At 37.1% G+C, this 21,825-nt stretch overlaps 2 protein-coding genes across 2 annotated transcripts in view; one reads left to right on the top strand and one right to left on the bottom strand.

Moving 5' to 3' along the window:
- Positions 1–7: 7 nt before the first annotated feature.
- On the bottom strand, positions 8–7,930 carry LOC121409997 (mesencephalic astrocyte-derived neurotrophic factor homolog). The gene is made up of 4 exons (XM_041601797.1): positions 7,619–7,930; positions 5,699–5,823; positions 2,082–2,223; positions 8–386 (listed from the first exon to the last, which is right to left on the bottom strand). Exons 1-4 carry the CDS (start codon positions 7,719–7,721, stop codon positions 208–210), a joined length of 549 nt encoding a protein of 182 aa, XP_041457731.1. The 5' UTR covers positions 7,722–7,930; the 3' UTR covers positions 8–207.
- An 81-nt stretch (positions 7,931–8,011) lies between these two features.
- Positions 8,012–21,825, top strand: part of LOC121409996 (heat shock 70 kDa protein 14-like) — a 41,641-nt gene continuing 27,827 nt past the window's right edge. The window contains exon 1 of the mRNA XM_041601796.1: positions 8,012–8,088. Within this exon, the coding sequence (XP_041457730.1) occupies positions 8,029–8,088 (60 nt within the window). The 5' untranslated portion in view covers positions 8,012–8,028. The remainder of the gene's footprint in view (positions 8,089–21,825) is intronic.

Here is a 21,825-nt window from a genome sequence, read left to right as displayed (position 1 = left end):
GTATCGCATTCAAATATCAACCATAGTTTTCTGAAATGGATGCTTCTTCAGCATGACTTTGCAAACTATTGGTTTTAAGAGTGATTTTAAGTCAAACTTAACTTTGTGTAACAGCTCATGTAAGGAATGAATAAGATGTATTAGAAAAACTATACAAAATACAAATTTCTTTTCCAATAAATAACCTAAACTCATTTACAGCACAAGTTATAAGTCTTCTCTTGGTTTCTGCTTGACATACTTAGGTTTGAGTTCTTCAATACGCTTTACAAAGTCACTCTTTTCTATACATGATTTGCAGTCTTCTTCCCAATCACTTAGAATTTTCTTGAGTTCCTTCACTCTGAGCTTCTTCAGATCAACAGAATCAAAGTCAATTTGTTTCTCTGAATAAATGAAATAAAAGAGAATAAACTGTGGATTAGAACAAGATTTATTCAGCTTGGATGATCGTTATGCTATAAGAAAGCTAAAAGATTTCTACAATTTCTTGGCAGAGAGACCAGATACAACGTTACTGTTTGATGCCTGCAACAATAAACTCCGGGGGGGGGGGGCACTCAGTATATAATGCGTGGTGGGTACTATGTACATGTATGTGCTTCAGAGAGGACCCCCATTTTCACACTCAAATTCCGTTCCTAAGCATGGCATTTTCTTCTAATCACAGAAAATATACGAAATCTGTTCCAAAGCTTCGCATATTTTTTGTTATGCTGTTCCAGCCTCATTGATCCGCTACAATGCATTTTTGGTCAAAAGCGGCCTGCAGAGCGCTGTCCGACCATTGCCTCTGCGTGAGCGAACCCATAGGGATGCATACGTACTCACATGCAGGCAAACCTTTCCAAGGACCCCCGTTTTCACAAACATTTGTAGTTCCAAAGACCCTACTTTTTACAATAAGCCTTTTCCAAAGCCCTCGTTTTTTGTCTAACCAGAAACCTACCACTTTTGTGGTCAAGTGCCCCCCTCCCCCCCGATAAACTTCTCATCAATGCTCATTCTATATTTAGCACAGAGCAGCTTAGGAACAGATATGCATCCATGTAATTAAAGAATCAAATTGAATAATTGATACACTGTTTCTAATACAAAAATGCAAGAAGTGGTTACTTTCAATCTACAGACTCTGAACTGCCCTAGAAAATCTTTAGGTCACAAACCTCACCTTATGCAGGGGGTGCAGAACGGTTTTCAAAGTGGGGGAGGGGGGCTGACCATGCAAAAAAATCACAATATGGTCATTTTTCCATTGTTTCCTGTTATGATCATGCATCATCATTTTTTTCATGGGTGTATCAGTTTTATAATGGATGGTTGGAGCTGTTATACATCTGTAATGGGTGAAAACTTTCCACTTAATTTCAATACACAAAATTGAACCCCCTTTCCTTCCACAAGACTGGATTTACATATTTTCCTTTACAGTGGCCTGCCATTGACAAATCATGGGGAAGTTGAATGATCAATACCAAATTTGCAAAAGGCCAATTGACTTGCATAATATAATCCGTCCATCATGTGAGCCTGTCGGACTAATGCAATAAAAGTTCAGACAGCACAAATTTGACGGAACTTGTGATCGCTATTTACTTTGGGTTGTTCTAGTTTCCAACAATTCCTAGACTCTAAGCAGGTCTCTTGATTACTAAACCAAAATAAATATCCTCTGTGAAGTTACGTGTTTCAAAGTGAAAACACAACAAAAGTTTACTTCTGGTTGGTTAGTCTACTAACTATTGCTCTCCTATATTAGACCTTCCAGACATGCCGGCGTCTATTACATAACACCCCCAGGCATGCAGCTGAGTGAAAGATTTTAATCCCTTCTCTGTTCTGAGATTGGCCTTGATTTCCCCATGATTTGTCAATTTAAGGTCGCTTTAATTTAGAAGATCATTAGGACATAGGTGAATGTTCCATAATTTGGTTGATTTATTTAGTAATATTTGAGCATGAAGGGCAGGCTGCATGGAGAAGTCACATGTGTTAACAAAAATATGTGGAATCAGATTTGTCAAGACACTTCATACAATGACCATCTAGTTCCAGTAGGCAATGGGTTCAATACTACTCACCATACTTGAGCTCACAAATCTGACTATCTTTCTTGTTTAGTTTCTCACAAATTCTTTCTGGTGGGAGAGGTACTGATAGTGGTTTGATGAGATCATTCAACATGCCTGTTGCAGCATCTGCTGTTCCTCCCATGTAATAGCACTGATAAAAAAGGTAATAAGACAAACATAAGAATATTTTTCAACTTGACTTGATATTAGACAGTAGAGTCTACTTACAATGTATGTTGACTTTCCACAGAGTAAAATGATTGCCTGAACTCGAAGTGCTATCCAGACCTGACAATGCAAAATATGGGTCAAATTCTTCTATTAAAGTTGAACAGATTTCTATGTTCTAATGAGTAGTCATTTGTATTTAAGTTGGTACTCCAGGCAGAAATAATTATATCTAAATAACTGGATTGAAACTCAATGAGCAACATGCTGAAAACATCAAATATGATAAATAACAAAGTTATTGAATTATTAAGTTTGGCAATTAGAAAAAAAATATGTATGGGGTGGCAAATATTTCACAATTATGCAATCCTCACTTTCCTTGAAATCATAATTGTTTCTGTCTCCCTTGTAAATAAAATAAATTGCAGCAATGATTATCTTACACATTAATCAGAAGTCACATCCTGAAGGACAAAATATGAATGTACAATACAAAAGTAAAGTGGGTATTTGACATCAGCTTGCTCAATGCATTTTTTTTCATTTTTTCATTACTGAATCAACTACCAGATTTGACTGTACATTGTTTATAAATTTTTAGTGTTATGCTTGTTGAAATTTTCTCTTTTTATTCAAATCAAGTTTTTGTTGGGGTGGACTTGTCCTTTAATCTATAGACTGTGGGATGGTCGCTAAAATTGTGACTTTCCGTGGGGCGGCAAATACAACCACGGTTCTTGGACATGATAATATGTAAAATATTATGAGTGAATACATGCACAATGTTGCCATCGGTAAATTTTGCTCCTGACCTCAAAATTAAAATAATAATATGCAAAATCGTACCATTGATTCGACTGGAAATTCCGCCATTCACCCCGTGTGTTAAGGACTTCCGTGAACGCGCGCAAGCGTGCACAATGCATGTAACCTCGTTCGCGTTTTATTTTTTTTATTCGCTGTGCATGATATACGTTATAATACAGAATATACGATGGCGTATAAGATGTCGTCGTCTTCGTCGTGTTTTGACAGCGAAAATGACGATTTATCACTAGCAAATATATGCTACATGCACGTCTTACCCAAGGAAAGAGGGCCAGTAAATTCCTTTCAAGTAAAGAGCTAGAACAATTTTAAGCCTTTGCTGCATTTGTTGATGTAGACTACCTGAGACTTCAGAATAAAAATAGCTATTCGTGCAGCAGAGAAGTTTGCGATTGACTTGCATGCAGCCCGGCCCCGGGAGACCAGCCCGACGTCCGACCAGCATTTCCGCAAGATCCGAATGGATCAAAATAAATATAGATGTTCGATGTAGGCCTACCGCGTTTACATCTTGCCCAGAGCCAGGTCAAACATCGTTCGTATATCACCAGCATTGAGCAATCAAGCGATCGAAGGTAATTTGTTTTCACTTTGTGCTCTTGCATTTCACTCTCTGCAAAAGTGAAGCGGTGCAAACTTTGATGATTTTTGTATAGGTCTACATCTAGATTTCTTAATTGAGTCGATGAATAATGTGACTCATGACTTACTTCGTCTTCTATTCATAGGCTTGTAAATGTGGCGGTGAACTAAGTCATGACATGAGTCACATTATGTATCGATTCAATTAAGAAATCTAGACCTATACAAATATCATCAAAGCTTGTACTGCTTCACTTTTGCAGAGAATGAAATGCAAAAGCACAAAGTGAAACAATTTTGGCATGGACAAAGATCGCTATAACAAGGATCACCATCTCAAAATCATCCTCTGTATCTTTTTCACCTTCGATAGCTTGATTGCTGGAATGCTGGTGATACGAACGATGTTTGACCTGGCTCTGAGCAAGATGTAACGCGTTACATCTATAACGTTAGTTTGATCCATTCGGATCTTGCTGCAATGCTTGTCGGGCTGGGCAGGAGCGTAACGGGTCGGTGGCCATGCAGGAGGGGCAAGAGCAAAAAAATCTCCGGTCTTATCAGGGGCAGATCCATGATTTTCCAAAAGGGGGCTAATTTTTCAGAGGAAAATTTCGACCAGCCCCCCCCCCCAAAAAAAAAAAAAATTCAACCAATTGACAAGCAAAAAAAATAAAGGTTTTCACCCACAAATGAAGTATATTTCGTACACGAAAAAAAGGGTCTTCAATTTCAAAAGAGGGGGCACACCTTTGTTTTAATGGCATATTTACATTACAAATTTTAGTATTTTGCTTCTCAAAAGGGGGGGGGCAACATTTTGAGGGGCGATATGGTGTATCGGGTAAAAAAGCAATGCGAGTGAGCAAAAAATTATACATTTTTATTACAAAAATCCAATTTCAGATTTTGACATAATGTTAAAGAAGATAACATATTTTTCACCCTTCTCTCTTTCCTTTTCCTTTTTTTTCTTGGTCTGTACGCCACGGTAAACAAGATTTTGTTTATGATTTTGCATGCTTATTTTTAGAAAAAGTAAAATCACCTTTTCATGACAATCTATCTGTATTTCTTTCTTTCTTTTTCCAGTTTCTCTTTTTCCCCTTTCCTTTTCCCCCTTTTCTTTTTTCCCCTTTCATTCTCCCCCTTTTCTTTTTTCCCCTTTAAGTTCCCGGTGAACTCCGCCAGGGGGGATAGCTTGCCCCCCCCCCTGCACTGTTAAGCCACTGCTCCCTGGGATGGGCCGGGTTGCATGCAAGTCAATCGCAAACTTCTCTGCTGCACGAATAGCTATTTTTATTCTGAAGTCCCAGGTAGTCTACATCAACAAATGCAGCAAAGGCTTAAATTTGTTCTAGCTCTTTACTTGAAAGGAATTTACTGGCCCTCTTTCCTTGGGTAAGACGTGCATGTAGCATATATTTGCTAGTGATAAATCGTCATTTTCGCTGTCAAAACACGACGAAGACGACGACATCTTATCCGCCATCGTATATTCTGTATATAACGTATATCATGTACAGCGAATAAAAAAAATAAAACGCGAACGAGGTTACATGCATTGTGCACGCTTGCGCGCGTTCACGGAAGTCCTTAACACACAGGGTGAATGGCGGAATTTCCAGTCGAGTCAATGGTACGATTTTGCATGTTATTATTTTAATTTTGAGGTCAGGAGCAGAATTTACCGATGGCAACATTGTGCATGTATTCACTCATAATATTTTACATATTATCATGTCCAAGAACCGTGGTTGTATTTGCCGCCCCACGGAAATGAAAAACTAGAGACATTTTCCTTGTCCATCCCACAGTCTACTAGGATCATGACTGTATAAAGGATGGGTTAGTCTGCAAGTACAGACTCCTAATGTTTAGAATGAATAGATGCCAAGCTATCTGTCTGTGTCAAATAATAATGGTAGAGCCAGTCTCTGTACATCATAAATCTAGTCTTACCACTTCAGACTCTGCATTATGTAAATTGCGAAAACCAAGGGTCTGTGCTTGCAGACTAATGATGGGTCAGTAGGGCTACTTACAAATCTGTTTTCTTTTCCTTTGGCATCCTTACAGTACTTTCGTATCTTCTTCTCTATCTTGTCTTCACTCTTTCTGTCTTCATTCGTCATGATGCTTTCAAGGTGTTTTACAACAGAAATACACACTGTAAATGAATAAACAATGGGTGTCAGTAGTATTTGTTATGTTGACAAATTATAAAAAGCTGTTTCAATAGACAGGTTTAGCTTGTAGGCCTATGGCTATGCCAGGAGAGCATTCCAAACTGCTGAAAAATGGAAGCCCTAAACTAAACTGTATGGTAGTGGATCATATTATCGAACACTTTTCAAGAATTCAATCACATCAAACACATTTTTCTCATGAAATTCACCAAACTTTCACCACTAATACCAAAATACCTACAAAATATAAATGTGTAATAATTTTGCCGCTTGACATTGCTTTTCTTTTTTACGATATATCAGTTTCCAATCAGACCCCTTTGCATGTGGAATACTTTGGTCACTTAAAAAGGTATTGTATAAGCCTGTTCACGATTGTAAACTGTGCACGAGCAGAAAAAGGTCATTTGAGTTAGGTGTCATATGAGAGTCTTGCATGTAAACTTTAACGTTGACCTGAAAATGACCATTGACCTTACCATGTGACCTCCGACTGCAGCATAACATGCAGGTCCCCCAAGTCCATCTACCATCCAAGTTTGGTTGAAAAGCAACTTATGGTTGTGGAGTTAGGTGTCATTAGAGAGTCTTGCATGTAAACTTTAACGTTGACCTGAAAATGACCTTTGACCTTACCATGTGACCTCCGACTGCAGCATAATATGCAGGTCCCCCAAGTCCATCTACCATCCAAGTTTGGTTGAAAAGCGACTTATGGTTGTAGAGTTAGGTGTCATAAGAGTCTTGCATGTGGGTCATTCCATACCTTCAGTAGAGGCGCACGGCCAATATGGGAGACTCTCTCCAATAAGGGAGACTATCTACCATATTGGAAACTTGCTTTGCAAAAGAACAAAAGAAACAACACCAACAAAAGTATGATTTTTTCCACCCAGACTTTTGTCCCACCGAGGTCAGAAGCCCATTTGTTTTGTGTGTGGATGACAACAAAAATCCTTATAAAAACAAAAGTAGACGGTGAATTTTTAAAGTAGACGGTGAAAAGGGGTAATATTTCATGAGGAATCTGCTTATCACATTTTTATTTGCCGCCAAGGTAATCCTTTTTAAGCAAATGTAAACAAAGAAAATTGGTCTCCAAAACTGGAGACTGTCTCTGAAATTGGATACCAAAATTCTTTATGAAAGTCTCTGATATTGGAGATAATCTCTCTCATGGGAGACAGTCTCCAATATTGGCCGTGCGCCTCTACTGACCTTGTTCATTGAATGAGTGTCTTCAACTTCAAGTATGAATTGAAGGACACAGGGGCCGATTGCACGAAAGGGTCTTTCCAAGTCCAAGAACCATCTTTCGTGTCGCCCATCTTTTATGATACGCTATAAGCGGGGTAATTTTGAAATTTATGATAAAGAATAAGATTCGTTAGCTTGCTTTTCAATCAAATTTTATACAATTTCATGACATCATTTTACAAACAAATATTTTGTTTATTTTAACGGACGAATGAAATGTTTGCAGATGATTTATTTAAAATGCTTTTCACATGGCGCATCATAAAAGATGAACGTCACGAAAGACGGTCCTTGGAAAGACCCTTTCGAAAGTTTCGTGCAATCGGCCCCTGGTCTACCCTGAAGAAGAAGCGAAGAAGTTTAGTATTAGCAAGGAGCTTCCTTGGTATTCATATTAACAAGTGTCAAGTACGGTAACAAAGCCAAGGCCCAAACCAAGGTAAAGTTGGATTTATTTATACCCCTTGCCTTGGCCCTTACTTAGCCCATAGCCTAGGCCTTTAGGGCTTTAATACTCACCATCACACTCTCCTTCCTTTATTTTGGCTTCTGCAAAAAACTGCATCAGCATAACCGAGAGAAAGACAATAGCTGAGCACATTGGCTGTGACGAAGCCTTCATGATGAATCGCTCTCCTTGTAACGTTACAATATTAGATTCCTCCAACTCAAAGACCAAATCGAATCCTGCTTTGGCTGATACGACGTACGCATACAGCTTGTTCTACTAACGAGACGTGCAAGAACTAATGCCCGTCAAGTTCGGCGTTAGATTCATTAGATCACCGCACTGTCAACTGGCCTGGCAAGCAAGCAGCGCAGCTCACTATTACACGTGTACATTTACCGTATTTTACGGTACATTTGGCGATGCTTGATTGGCGAACAGCTGTGACGTAAGAAAGAGGTCAGTGATTTTGTGGAACAAAATGGCAGCCTCCATAGGAATTTACTTTGGCGGAACAACTGCTTGTGTGGCAATTCACAAGGTAAGCATTTAGTTCTGTGTGCCAGGATACAATTGCCCAATTAATTAGATAAATTTGAATCGATTTTTTAATTGATTGTGATGTGATTTGTGGTGGGAAATGGTACTAGGCTGCTTGCCCATGCCATGGCATGTCCGTCGTCGATCGACTTTGCACGTGTGTCTGTGCTGTGGGCCATGTCTCAGTCTCAGCTCAGCCCCGCATATACAGAAATATGCAGGGCTCGAATTAATCCAAGGCCATCCAAGGCCATGGCCTTAGATGCCCACAGAAATGGCCTTGATGCCCTTTCAAATATTTGTAGACTGAAGGCCAAAATAACTGCCCTTATTTGCTGTGGCCTTGGTGCCCTGCGAGCTGCGGTAATCTAGTGCATGTGCTAGGCAGGACAACAAGAATTTCAAAATGTGTTTGTTGTCCCCAAGAATGATATCAAAAAATTTCTTAATATCTAATTTGTCATGTGAAACCACTTAAAACTTACGTAAAATTCATTTAAACTGCAAAAAAGAGCAGTTTCATAGCACCAACATGGGTCGACAAAGTCATAGACATCTCCACCCATGGGTTCATATCGTCTCGCGAGTGAAGGATTATCAGTCATACGCACGCGACACACCACTACACTTCGAAAATACAGTGGGCTTTTGCCCACATAAAATATTTTGTTTAAATAAACATTCCACATCCTGCTATGACACTTACCGAATCATTTAGATCCTTCCGTGACTTCTCCTTGAAGTTTCTTTCTAAAAATATGTATATTTTCTTGATCTTTAGTGAAGATTTTACGGAGATAGAAATCAGACAGCGTTGATATCAATTTTCTCCTGAAGAGGGCGCGCGATTTATATTCATATCAAAGACACGACAAGGGAAAGAATAGGCACCTACACTATTTTACACGCATATCGACGCAAGGCATTACGCAAAGTCCGTGAAGTGTCCAATCTTTTCATTGTATAGACTTTGGTACACCGTATATACGTATTATTGACGTTCGTCAAAGCTTGTACTGCTGGTTTCTTTCCAGGCACGTATATTATTTTCATTTTTTTTTATCAGTCATCTTTTTAAATTAATGCAAATGAGTGTTATCATCACCAATAATAATCATTAATTATGTTTTTTGAAGGCATTTCATTAATTGGTGCCCATAATTAGTAAATTAATCATGAGGATTGCGCATTCAAAGAATTTAGATACAGTTATAAAATTACCGAGGAGCTGAATCAAGGTTGTGAAATTATTAGCGCCACCAACGGGCTTCCTTGTATTTCCGTGGAAGAGACAAGCGAAGTCACTTTCGAGGCCGAGGTAAGCAAAATGTGCTTTTTTTTATCGGATTATTATTTTATTATTATTTTATATTAAAAAAACTCTTGCTACTTACCGGCAAGAGCCCCGGTGCGTAGCGAGAAGGAGCTTCGGCAAATATTACTTCAGCAATGAAGCGATGTTTGCCGACTACTTCGAAATCCAGGGTCAAACACAGTCTATTGTACGAGGTTAGTACATACTAACCTCGTACAATGTGTGAGTGAGACATCGCGGGTCCCTGTTAATAATACACTGTCCTTACTATCGATAGTTTAAACGATCACGATGTGCTCGCTAAATGCGCGCGCCCGTCGGCGTCTGCTAGCCGTCCTCTGCTGTGACTCTCAAATAGCCCCGCATGTGCGATTTTTAGTCAGATCGTCCCATATGCTGTTTTTCATGTTAGTACATAGATGCGTGCGCGTTTTTTGCGGACGCAGATCATGTACCCATCTCCGTCGTCTGCTACGGCTCTCTATATCAGTCCCAACTTGTGAAATGTGTTTTCTGGTGTATTTTCATTTGGTCTACATGCAGTTTGCCCACTTGTTATTTGGTCTAATGCCAAATGGGCTAAACCCATTTGGTCAACTAAATTGCCATTTGGTCTACACTTGGTCTAATTCTCATTTAGTGAAATGTCCAGTTGGTCTAATTTCAGCATAACCTATATAATTATATATTTTTTTACTTTAATTTGTCAAATACTGGTACATAAAATTGGCTTTATATCATGCAGTTCCACATTGTAAATATGTATATTCATTTGGTTCACATGCAATTTGCCCACTTCTCATTTAGTCTAATGCCGAATGGGCTAAACCCATTTGGTCTACACTTGGTCTACACTTGGTCTAATTCTCATTTTGTGAAATGTCCAGTTGGTCTAATTTCAGCACAACCTAGGCTACTTAATTATATTTTTTAACTTATATACATATATTTTAGTCTTTATACATATACCAAATGGGCTTGACCCATTTGGTTTAAAAAAAATTCTAATTGCCATTTGGTCTACACTTTGTCTAATTTACATTTGGTCTACACTACACTTGATCTAATTTTGAGTCCAGTCCAGGGTCTAATTTCAACATGACCTACATCATTATGATTTTATACTTTGTGAAATATATATTTTTTTCTTTATGTAATTTCATTTCACCTTATAGTTTTAGCATTGGTTTCCAAATAAATAATATTTGAACAGTGGCATAATCATGATAATGGAGCCAAAAGTTTTGAAAGGTGTATCGGGTAAATTTATAAAGTTGCAAGCAGAAGCAAACAACAAAAAAATGTTGAAGCGGGGGGGGGGGGGGGGGGGGGGGGGGGGGCGGTGTTAATTAATTTCCTTTTTTTTTCCAATGCCAGATCAATCTTTGTTTTTGCTTGCTAAATTTTTTAAAAATTATATGTTCTATCTACAATTTTTACTAATGATCCTTTTTTTACTTATTTTTTTTCAGACACATTCGCACCCGAACCGACTCTACAAGGGAAGAGAAGGAATTATTGAACCCCTTGAGAATATACAGGTCAAGGGCTGTAATAGTATACAGGGGCACTTCCTGGGAGTTTAATTTCATTTTAATTATGTGTTTTCAGGATTTTTTTTAGGATATCTAACATTGCAGTGAAAATTATTGCCCCTGCTGATAGTTTTTCAGCTGTGCATGCCCCTCCTTAATTTCAGTGAATAAGGTGTGGCACTGCCCTCTATGATTCATTTTGAATTTTAATGGGCTCCAAAATGCAGTAATTTATAAATGATAGCATAATCTTATTTTGATAAAGCATTTTACTTAACGGGGGGGGGGGGGGGGGGGTGAATTTGACTACTAAACCAGCCCCCCCCATGTCAAGGATTAAATTTTTGGAAAAAAAAGCATATATAAAATAGATATAGTTATTGCATATCAGAATATTATTTTTTCTTGATGTTTTCTCAATAACTCTAAGCTGTTATTGATGAATTCTTTCTTGAAACAAAAATAAGCAATTTATCCAAACATGTCAGTTTCATTTTGTAGACATATGCATTGAATTTACCAATTCAGAATATAAGGTATGCAATCTTTCATAAATGTTGATTTTTATCACTGGTGGATCTGGGGGAGGGCACATCTAGCTCAACCCCCCCCCCTTTGAGAGCTACAGTCAAGATGTAATGAAAATACGCAATTTTCATCAAAGAATCCCCCCTCCCCGTAAGGCCCTTTTTTGCTTGACAAATTTTCATCCTGAAAATGTGCCCCCCCCCAGGATAAATCCTGGATCCACCACCCCTGGTTTTGATTAAGTTTACATGTATTTTCATTTTGAAAAAAAAAAATTCCTAGAGATTTATAAACAGCATGATTTACACTGAGCATTTCATACACTGTGCAGAAGAAATATTATCTTGAGAAATTTGGTTATTAAATTATGGAAGATATCTTTTGGAAATGAAATTACTTTATTGCAGTTATGTCTTACATTGTATTGTCATTTTACTTGATAGAAATTCATTATTTTTTATAACCATGACAGTGTTATAAATTCATATTTGCTAAATTGTAATAATCATTTTGATGTTCCTTCATCTTCATGAAAGTATGAATTCTAGTCATCTGCTTCAGTCTGCCCAATGAAATGGTTACAAAGGGCCTAAGCATCCCTTGTCATTTTTCAATAATTAGTTAAGTCAGTAGTCAAGTAAGGGGTCAGACAGTTTGGCTGTATTATATTTGTTTAATTGTCTTACTAGTGTCAATTTACTAAACTTTTTCTGCTTGTGATTGAACCACCAAATTGCCAGATAGTACCATTTTGTTGGGCAGACATTAATATTGACTAGAGGAATTACTTTCCAAACCAACCTAAAGATAATATGATACTTCATGTATTACAGGGGTATATTGCCTCCATTCCATTGTTGGGATGTATGCTATGGGCTGGGTAATATCATCTAACTTGTCCTCGAATAATCATTCTCTATAACAAGTTCACAGACAAACGGAGATTCCACTTCAGCAACTCTCAGTTGAACATCAACATTCCTGGCATTGGTAGGGGAAGCCAAAAATTTTAGGGGGGAACCGCCAAAATCTTTTGACCCCCCCCCCGAAAAAAAAAAAGATAGTGACCAAATAATATCTTGGGGGGGGGGACACAGGAAACAAAATTGAAAATTGACAAGCCAAAAAAAATTAAAAAATAAGGTTATCAACAAAAAATTGAGGGGGATGGAATCGTCCCCTCCCCACCTCAAATTTAGGGGGATACTCCCCCCCACTTCCGCCGCCTATGATTCCTGGTGCTTGGAGATCTGCGAAAGGCATGCTATAACATCCACTTAAGTTCCATTTCCTTTCATGTTTTTTCCTCTTCTTAGTGAGCATCTCCAAGTGTTCATATTTTTTTCAGTGTCCTTTTTTAGATTTATCAAACTCAGTTTTATTACCTGATAAAATTCTATCCCAAGAATTGAACACTTTGATCAAATTTGGAAGTTCAACTTAATGTAACTGACAATATATAACTGAAAATAGAAAATAAAAGGCAAAATAATAATTATGAGAAAAATAATAAAGAAACAGTTACTCAAATCAAATTCACTCAAAACCATACACTAATGTACTCTCCTCAAAAATCAGTTCTCACTTTTAGGTATTGATCATTCATTCAGTCAATAAAATAATAAAAACAGAGACAGGAGGTCCTCCTCAAAATAAACACAGAGTCTCACATACACACTACACATTAAGAGTAAAATCAGTTTGTATCTTTCGTGGGATTTGTTTTTATGTAAATCTGGATTCTTCTTGTTAGTAGGGCCTTAGGTCACTCTGACTTGAACTTAAAACTTCCAATCTCAAGAAGGCAAGATATCTCAGTAGATAGTCATTGTCAAGATGTTTAGGAGTTCAATCTGGAGGTGAGGTTATTCATGATGGCATCTGATATTCTGGCAGAAAGAATGAGAAATAAAAAAGTGCATAAATACAATTATTTATTTTTTCAATGCAAATTAAATAAACGAGTCATTCAAGATAGTGTGTATTTTTTAGAGGGGGGGGGGGGGGGGGGTGATGGCATATTTTAGTCCAAATTATTTTTATCTTCATTTTTTTCCACTTTGTATTACCATTTATTCAAAAATTGCAATAAACATGTTAATATATAAATGAGTTTTAATCTAGTTGGCAAAAGAAAAACCAGTGGCGGCGGCAGTGCAAAGAAAATGCCAGTAAAAGGCAGTAAAGCACTGTGTCTGAGTGACTGACACCACGGCACTGACAGTGAGGTGAATGTTCATTTTCCAGTGCATGCACATTATTGCCCCATCATATTCACTCGTTTTCAGAAAATATTTAGTTATTCCTCATATGACCATGATTATCTCCTTCATGTCATTACTCTGGTGTTTATTCATGATTTTAAATTCAGGAAATCATTTAGCAAACAAAGAAAACAAAGCATTTCTTGACTGTGATTCCGTGTGATTCAAGTTCTATTTCATTTCTGTGTATCACACGTACGCACGTACGTGACGTAATCTTGATCTCTAATCTGCTAATTGTTATGTTAATTAATCATCCCGTGCGCGCGATTAAAATGGCTCGAAATTCGACCAAATTCAAGGGCAGCTCAGCTTGTAAACCTCACTGAGAAGGGCTTCCACAGCCTTTGCGATTCCCCGCGCTGCAATTTAACTGCAAGACACAGAAAGGAAATCAATTCAAGTTTCACAATCAACGGAAAATCCAGAACACTTCGAGACCCATTTTGCAAGAAATACAACTAAATAAGGTAAGAATTGAGAGCAACTCACGACACTTTTGACTTACCGACACTTTCATGGTTATTTTTGGAAGATTTCATAGAATTTGGGGCACGAAAATGACTTCGGTAGCTCGCGAAAGTCCTATGCATTACGATGACATATTTTTCATCGCACGGGAGGACAATCACAAAGAGAAAATATCATATTCATCCGCGCTGACAGGGGCTTAATTTTGACGATATCGCATCGCTATGCGATTTCACTCATTGACAAGCGGACGAAACTTACGTACAAATTTTGAGCACTTCCGCGACAGCGCCATCTAGTGACTACGGCCGTGCCTACATGTGCCCCATTGAAAAGTGCATTTATTGATGCCCTTTTTTTGGTGGCCTTGGATGTCCCATAAAGTGAAAACTGCCTGCCCTTTCCCTTAAGTGCCCTTTTAAAAAATGGCCTTGCCCCTTTAAATTCTTAATTCGAGCCCTGAATATGTAGGCCCAGACCGGCCAGAGCCTAGACACATACCAATCATGTATCTGTGTATGGACCTCATTCATAGGCGATAATACCCAAATTCCGGGTTGGACATTGCTGTTTTGATTTCCAACCCTGGACTTTGGTAAATGTATGTCTTATACAAGCTGGAGGAATGATCTGATTGCTTTAATTAGGCCCTACCCCTAGCAGTAGAGGCGCACGGCCAGTATGGGAGACTCTCCAATAGGGGAGACAATCTCCCATATTGGAGACTTGCTTTGCAAAAGAACAAAAGAAACAACACCAACAATTGCAATTTTTTCCACCCAAAATTTTGTCTCACTAAGGTCAGAAGCCCATTTGTTTTGTGTGTGGATGACAACCAAAATCCTTATCAAAACAAAAGTAGACAGTGAATTTTTAAAGGTGAAAAGGGGTAATTTTACATGAGGAATCTGCCTATCACATTTTTATTTGCCGCCAAGGTAATCCTTTTGCAGCAAATGTAAACAAAGGAAATTGGTCTCCCAAACTGGAGACTGTCTCTGAAATTGGATACCCAAATTCTTTACAAAAGTCTCTGATATTGGAGATAATCTCTCTCTTGGGAGATGGTCTCCCATATTGGCCGTGTGCCTCTACTGCCTAGTTCTAAAACAGTTTAGAAAGCATTGATTTAGATCTAATTTATAATGATTGATTTGACCACTCTAGGCGACACCCCAATACTTACCCGTGTTAAAAAACTGAGACTCCACTCACGCGCGTTTGGGCCGCCCTAGCTTAGAACTAAGTGATATTTGCGAGTTTTTTTTAAATGCTACTTATATAATAGGAAGGTATGAATCCTATAATAATGTTTAATCGGTACTCACCGGTTCTTTTGTTGCATTTCCAGACCACTTCTCACAATTCTTGGCAAATAGTAGCGGTAAATTTTGTCGCCATAGACAGCTAGTCATCCATCTTTATTTATAAATGGAGCGCCCTTTACGATAGTTGTTAATGCCGCGGAGAAATCGTTAGGCATTTTGGCCTGTGATCAAGGTGTAGCTGTCAGGGTTGGCGGATTTAAATCACGTTGATTTAAATCGTGATTTAAATCGCGATTTAAATCACCATGATTTTTTTTTAAAAATCATTGATTTAAATCACTTCCATTGAAAAATGTACAAATCATGGACAAAGTATTTGTTCAATGCAGTTTTAATTCTTCAAGTCAACTGAAAAACTTTGAATTAACTTTATATCAATAAAAGATCAACAAAGTCTTCATATCTACTTAAATCAAATTAAAATCAAATTAATAATATCAGGTAATTCCTTAAAAACTACAGATGTATGTTGTCAATAGGTACTCATTTTTTGTAAATTATGTCGAGTTTTTCTTCTGAAATTTTACATTCTTTGTCAGTTATTATTAGTCAATTTCTTTCTTAACAAAGTTTCCACATAATTCAAAGACTTTTCAGAGAGCAGTTTGTATTAAAAAAAATATATAATATATAAAAGTCAATGAGAAAAGGTTTGTTGGCAGTTTTCCAGTTTTGATCCTTCGCCTACACATAACTACTTCTGTCATGTAAAATAAAAAAAATGATACCTGCATGTAATCAACATATTTAACATGCCTCTTATTTCGTATTGTTACATTTATCATACATTTGATGTTTTAAATAACATAATTATAAAAATCACATTAACATAATGTAGTACAGTCATAATTTGACTGTTGAGAAAAGCTTTCTCTTATAAACCTTTTAAGTCACTGCAGCCCATTTTATGTTCAGTGCTACAAATAATGGAAGTTTTGTATGTAATAATGGAAAGAGCTCTATAACAACAATTTGCAAAACTCAGAATAAACATTTAACACTGCATTTTAATGTTAAGATGCAGGTACTTCAGTTACAATCATTGGCAGTTGTAAGCTGTGTCTCATTTAAAATAAAATACTTCTTTTTGTAATACATATGTTGTAATTTAAGCAGTTTTGCAGTTTTTATCCTTTAAGTTAAAAGTAAGTAGATTTTTTTTCATACTTCATGGATCAAACAGATTTTTTTGTAGAGAATATGGGAATAAAAATTGTAGATTAATGTAAAAAAATCACAGTTACAGAATGTAGTAGTCACCCTTTGACTAAGCTATCTCCTATATTGTTCTCCAAAACTGAGAGTTTTGCATCTATATCTGTAGCGTGTGTGTGTGTGTGTGTGTATTTGAGTTTTGTCAGACGTGTATCAATCAGATATGATTATTTACGTCTGGGACCGACCTTTAACGTCACCATCCGAAAGACGTGACCAGGGCTCGAACCTCGAACCTCTGCATCAATTTGTAACTTCCCCACATAGCTTGGATTACAGGCGCACGCCACAACGCCCAAGAGAAGAGCTTTTTATCAAACTAAAAAGATCCTAAACATATACAGTTGTAGTCTCTCTTTGACTATTGTAAAGCTGTGACTAATTGAAAAAAATCATTGATTTTAATTATTTCTCTTACAATATACATCAATACTAGTAATTGGAAAAGGGTTTGTTGGCAGTTTTGATAAGGGATTTTTTCTCTTGGATTTTTTAAACATTTGAATGAAAAATCCCAGAGGGGAATTTTCTACTCACTGGGGAATTCCCTATGGAATATTCCTTCATAGGCCTACATGTATGTATGATAGAATTAAGTTCAGATACATGATTCCTCAAATTTATTTGTAATTGTCCATTTTTACTGGATTTTAATTACAAAATATGTGGTTAAGAACAATATTAGGGGTGAAATGTATAACACCAATATTGATGTCATTGTAAGAGTAAGGGGGGGGGGATAAATACCCTTTTTTTCGAAGGAACTTTTAAAAAATAAAAAAAATAAAAAAAATCAGATTTAAATCAAAAAAATCTGATTTAAATCAAATAAATCCGATTTTTTTGATTTTTTTAAAAAAATCAAAAAAATCGCCAACCCTGGTAGCTGTTCTATTTTTTTTATATGTGTGAGATCGAAATCACAGCGAGTAAACACTCTTCCATATGGAAGAGTGTATACTCGCTGTGATATGATCCCGATAGGGAGGCGCAACACCCCCACCCACATGGGCGCAAATCCCAGGGCCGGGGGACATGTCCCCCTCACCCAAAATAGTAGGGGGCACATTATAAAATGTCCCCCTACTATTTTTGGTCATTTCATTCAAAATCGAAATAAAACATGTATTTTGGAAGAGACGATCTTACTTTTGGGATGCCCCCTTTTTTTTGCTTGTTTGCTTGTCAAATTTCTTTTGGTCAAGATGACCTTCTTTAGGGGGTGATAAACCTTTTTTTGTTTGTTTGTTTTTTACTTGTCAAATTTTCCAGCCCCTGGTCCCCCTACCTTTGGGGAGAGATTTCCGCCCTTGCTAGTAGACATACTCTTGATATTGTTTGCGAATCTGCACGGGCGTCGGAGGCTGGGGGATGAGGAAAAGCGGTGAGACGAGAACAAAAATAGAAGGGAAAAGAGGACAGAAAAAAAGTGAAAGAAAGAAAAACTAATGGAAAATAAAAGGGAAGAGAAAATAGGGAGAAATGTGATGGGTAAAAAAAATTATGGGGAAAGAGGACAGAAAAAAGTGAACGAAAGAAAAATTAATGGAACATAAAAGGGAGGAGAAAATAGGGAGAAATGTGATGGGTTACGTCGAGATTTTATGTGCCCGTGCAAAAAGAAATGAGCAGAGGTTGAGATGTTGTCCGTTTGGGCAAATTAATGCCTGTCTGTTTCTCGGACTGGCGCCTGTGTTGCAAAAATTATTACCGTAAGCTGATGGAATCACTGCTTCATGTATACCGACAGTGACAGGATTTAGCGGTTGTAGGTATAAATCGCGCTCTAACACTCTAAAATTGTGTTCTTTATCAAAAAGCTGTCCTTCATATTCATTTTCGCAAAAGAATATAAAGTTAATTTCAATCATTGTCTATAGTTATCCTGTTTATGATAAAAATACTTAGAAATTGGGTTATCAAATTATCAGGGCAGAAAATATATTTTTTTCTGATTTTGCGCGTCGAGCTGGCATTATTTGATCTGTGAGATTATGTTTTTGATGACATTCATTGTATTCACAGCAATAATTATTAAACATTGCGCACGCGCCGTGCGCCGCATGAATTATGTAGATGGGCTCCGTAACACAAAGATTAGCGATCAATCGCTAAATGAACTGACCAATCAATATCAATGTTACACGCGCATTTGGTTTAAAATGCTGACCAGGGACCAATCAGTGCGCTTCTTTCATATTTGCAATCCATCGCAAACCTTTGTGTTACGGAGCCCGGGGGAGCGTTTCATGAAAGGACTTGTCGGACGTTTTATCCGACAAGTCCCATTTTATCCTACAGTTACCATAGAACAGTGCCTCACAGCCAATCAGAGTCAGAGAAAGATGTCAGATCTGACAACTTGTCGGACAAAAATGTTGATGAAACACTCCCCATGTGAATAACTTACCGCTACACACGAGCAGTTGCTCTATATATTCTATGTAATATAATATATAGAGCAACTGCCCATTTTTAATGGTCCATAATATACCCACTTTTTTCTTTTTTGGAACGAGTATGAAGTTATCTACTGATATACTGAATGTACAATAAAAGTCATTATCATGTATTTCTTGACATTTCATTTACTTTTTTCCCATAATTATATCCCATAGCTGCTCGCATAGACCTACGCCGTCACAAATAACAAAACAAAATCTCACTTTTTTTTCTTTTTTGGTGGGGGATGGATTTTCCATATGCATATGTACACTTTTTCAAATTATTTTTTTCTGCTATTTTCATAATAAACTTTAAATGATTTCGCCTTTGCACTATTATTTTTTTTAAAGACAAAATAACAAAATTACATCTAGTCATCATCATATCATCGTCACCAACTTCATTCTCATCTTCATCACCACTACCACCATCATTATCATCATCATCATCATCATCACCGCCACCATCACCACCACTATTATCTTCACCAAGATAATTTTCATCATCATCATCGTCTTTCTTTTTTTCTTATTTTTTCCCCTTCCCTTCTTTTTTTCCTTCCTATTTTCCTCCTTTTTTAGAGGGGCACACCACCACGCCCCCTCACTGGATATCGGCCTCTAAATATGTTTGTTGTTGTATATAAGTTGGCGGATGCCTCATGAAATGAAATAAGAGAAAATAAGGAAAGGGAAACTAAGAAAAAAAGAAGGACTGAGGAGAAGAAAAATAAAGCCAAACAAACAAGAAAAAAAAAATATCAAAATTTTGTTGTAAGTCTTCTACGTGAGTTTAATAATTATGTTTTCAATGAAATGAGAACATAAAAGAATTGAAACAAGTAAGAAGGGCTATACATCGTAGCAAAGAAATAGAGGGAAGCTCCGAGACAATAAAAAGGGTGAGAAAAAGAAAAGACTTTGAAATACAACACGAGCATAATAAAAAAATATGGAATAAGCGAGGACAAGTAGCTGAGGGACCCCCCCTCTCTCTAGTTATTTATCTATCAAACTCGCATACACAAGAACTTCTTAAAAAATATTGCAAGCAAAAAGCACGAGCTGACATTTTTTTAAATATTCAAAACTGATAGAGAGACACATTTTAAACAATTCATGAATCATAACAATTATTCATTAGCTTACCAATCGAATCATTCGATTGCGACAAATGATCTGAGCCAATGTTTTTAGGAATTCATTAAAAGCATAGTTGTATCTCAACATTAAAATAATTAAGGCGGGCGCAAGGTATCAGCTAAAGCTTCATACACCGATAAATTTTTTTTGGACATTTTAATTATTTTCGGTAATCATGAAAAAGATTGATATATCATGAAAGCTCAAATCCCGAGGAGGAATATTTTTATTAATTGACTTTAAAAAAAAATGTTCTAAGCCCCATTTAATATTTGATTATAAGTCGGTGCAGTAAAAGCTGAAAAAATAAAGTATTTTGTGTTCCTCTATCATAATTCTCTTTCTCTTTAACCCTGGTTCCTTTTTTCTGGGGGGGGGAGCATTTTGGTTAAAAAAGAGAGAAAAAAGATAATTGCTGGCTTGTGGACGGTAGTGGTAGGGACACCCCCCCCCCCCCGTAGTTACGCCAATATGGGACCAAATGATCCTACATGTCCGAGGCGAAACTTGTGCAATCAATTAAACGTTATTTTTGAAAAAAATTAAAGCTTGCGCTGTTTAACTTTAATCTCTTTCACCTAAATTTGCGATGAACGCTGCGTTATGAAATATATAATTATCAACATCTGGCGAAAAGAATAACCATCCGATCACCTGACGAGAACGCGTATCACGTGATCTGCATATCAGCTTCGATCCCGCTTCGATCGCGAGTCAGAAGTGAAGGGCAACTGCCAAGAAAATCAGGAAAAAGTCGTCAAAATGTAAGTTTCCCTTATTTTCTTTCATTTTTTGTTGTTGCTAACAATGCTTTTAAACTAGAAAATCAAGCATTAAAGAAAAAAAAACCAGTATAACTTGTACTTGTTATATAAATATAGAAATATCCTGTGCTCAAACTTTTCTAACCCAAAAATAGTACTGATGTCGCCTATGAGGTCCATACATGTAATGTTTGGACCTCATTGGTACTAGGAGTGGATTTGACTTGTTTAAAGTAGGGCCTACTTACATTTTCAGGCTTATTTCTGAATTTTTGGTTAGCAGTCCAAACAATGTGACAACTGATCAACTTCGATGTGATTCGCGTACTGGTCAGCTGATCGGTCAGGTGATTGGTTGGTTATCTATTTGTCAGACGTTCATAATTTATACAGCATATCGATCTTCAGTCATGTCAGTATCTTGATTTCAAGTCATCAGTATTGCACTTGCATAGAAAAGTCCTATAGATTGGTATCAAGGGGGGGGGGGATGTGAGCATTTCTGGCCGTTCCCCCTTTTGAGATTCATAGTCAATATTTTGGATGTAAATATGTTGTTCATACAAGGTTATGTACCCCCCTCCCTTATGAGAATCACAGCAATATTTGTAATGGGGATATTTTCTTCATCATTAGGTGGTCTGTCATTTATGACAGATCACCTCTTAATTTCGTCAATTTCTTCTTATTTATTACTTTATTTATTTATTTTTAACGATTTTCTTGTCGCC

Source organism: Lytechinus variegatus, chromosome 3, assembly GCF_018143015.1.
Source record: "Lytechinus variegatus isolate NC3 chromosome 3, Lvar_3.0, whole genome shotgun sequence".
Lineage (NCBI taxonomy): Eukaryota > Metazoa > Echinodermata > Echinoidea > Temnopleuroida > Toxopneustidae > Lytechinus > Lytechinus variegatus.
This window is presented reverse-complemented; position numbering and strand designations above follow the sequence as displayed.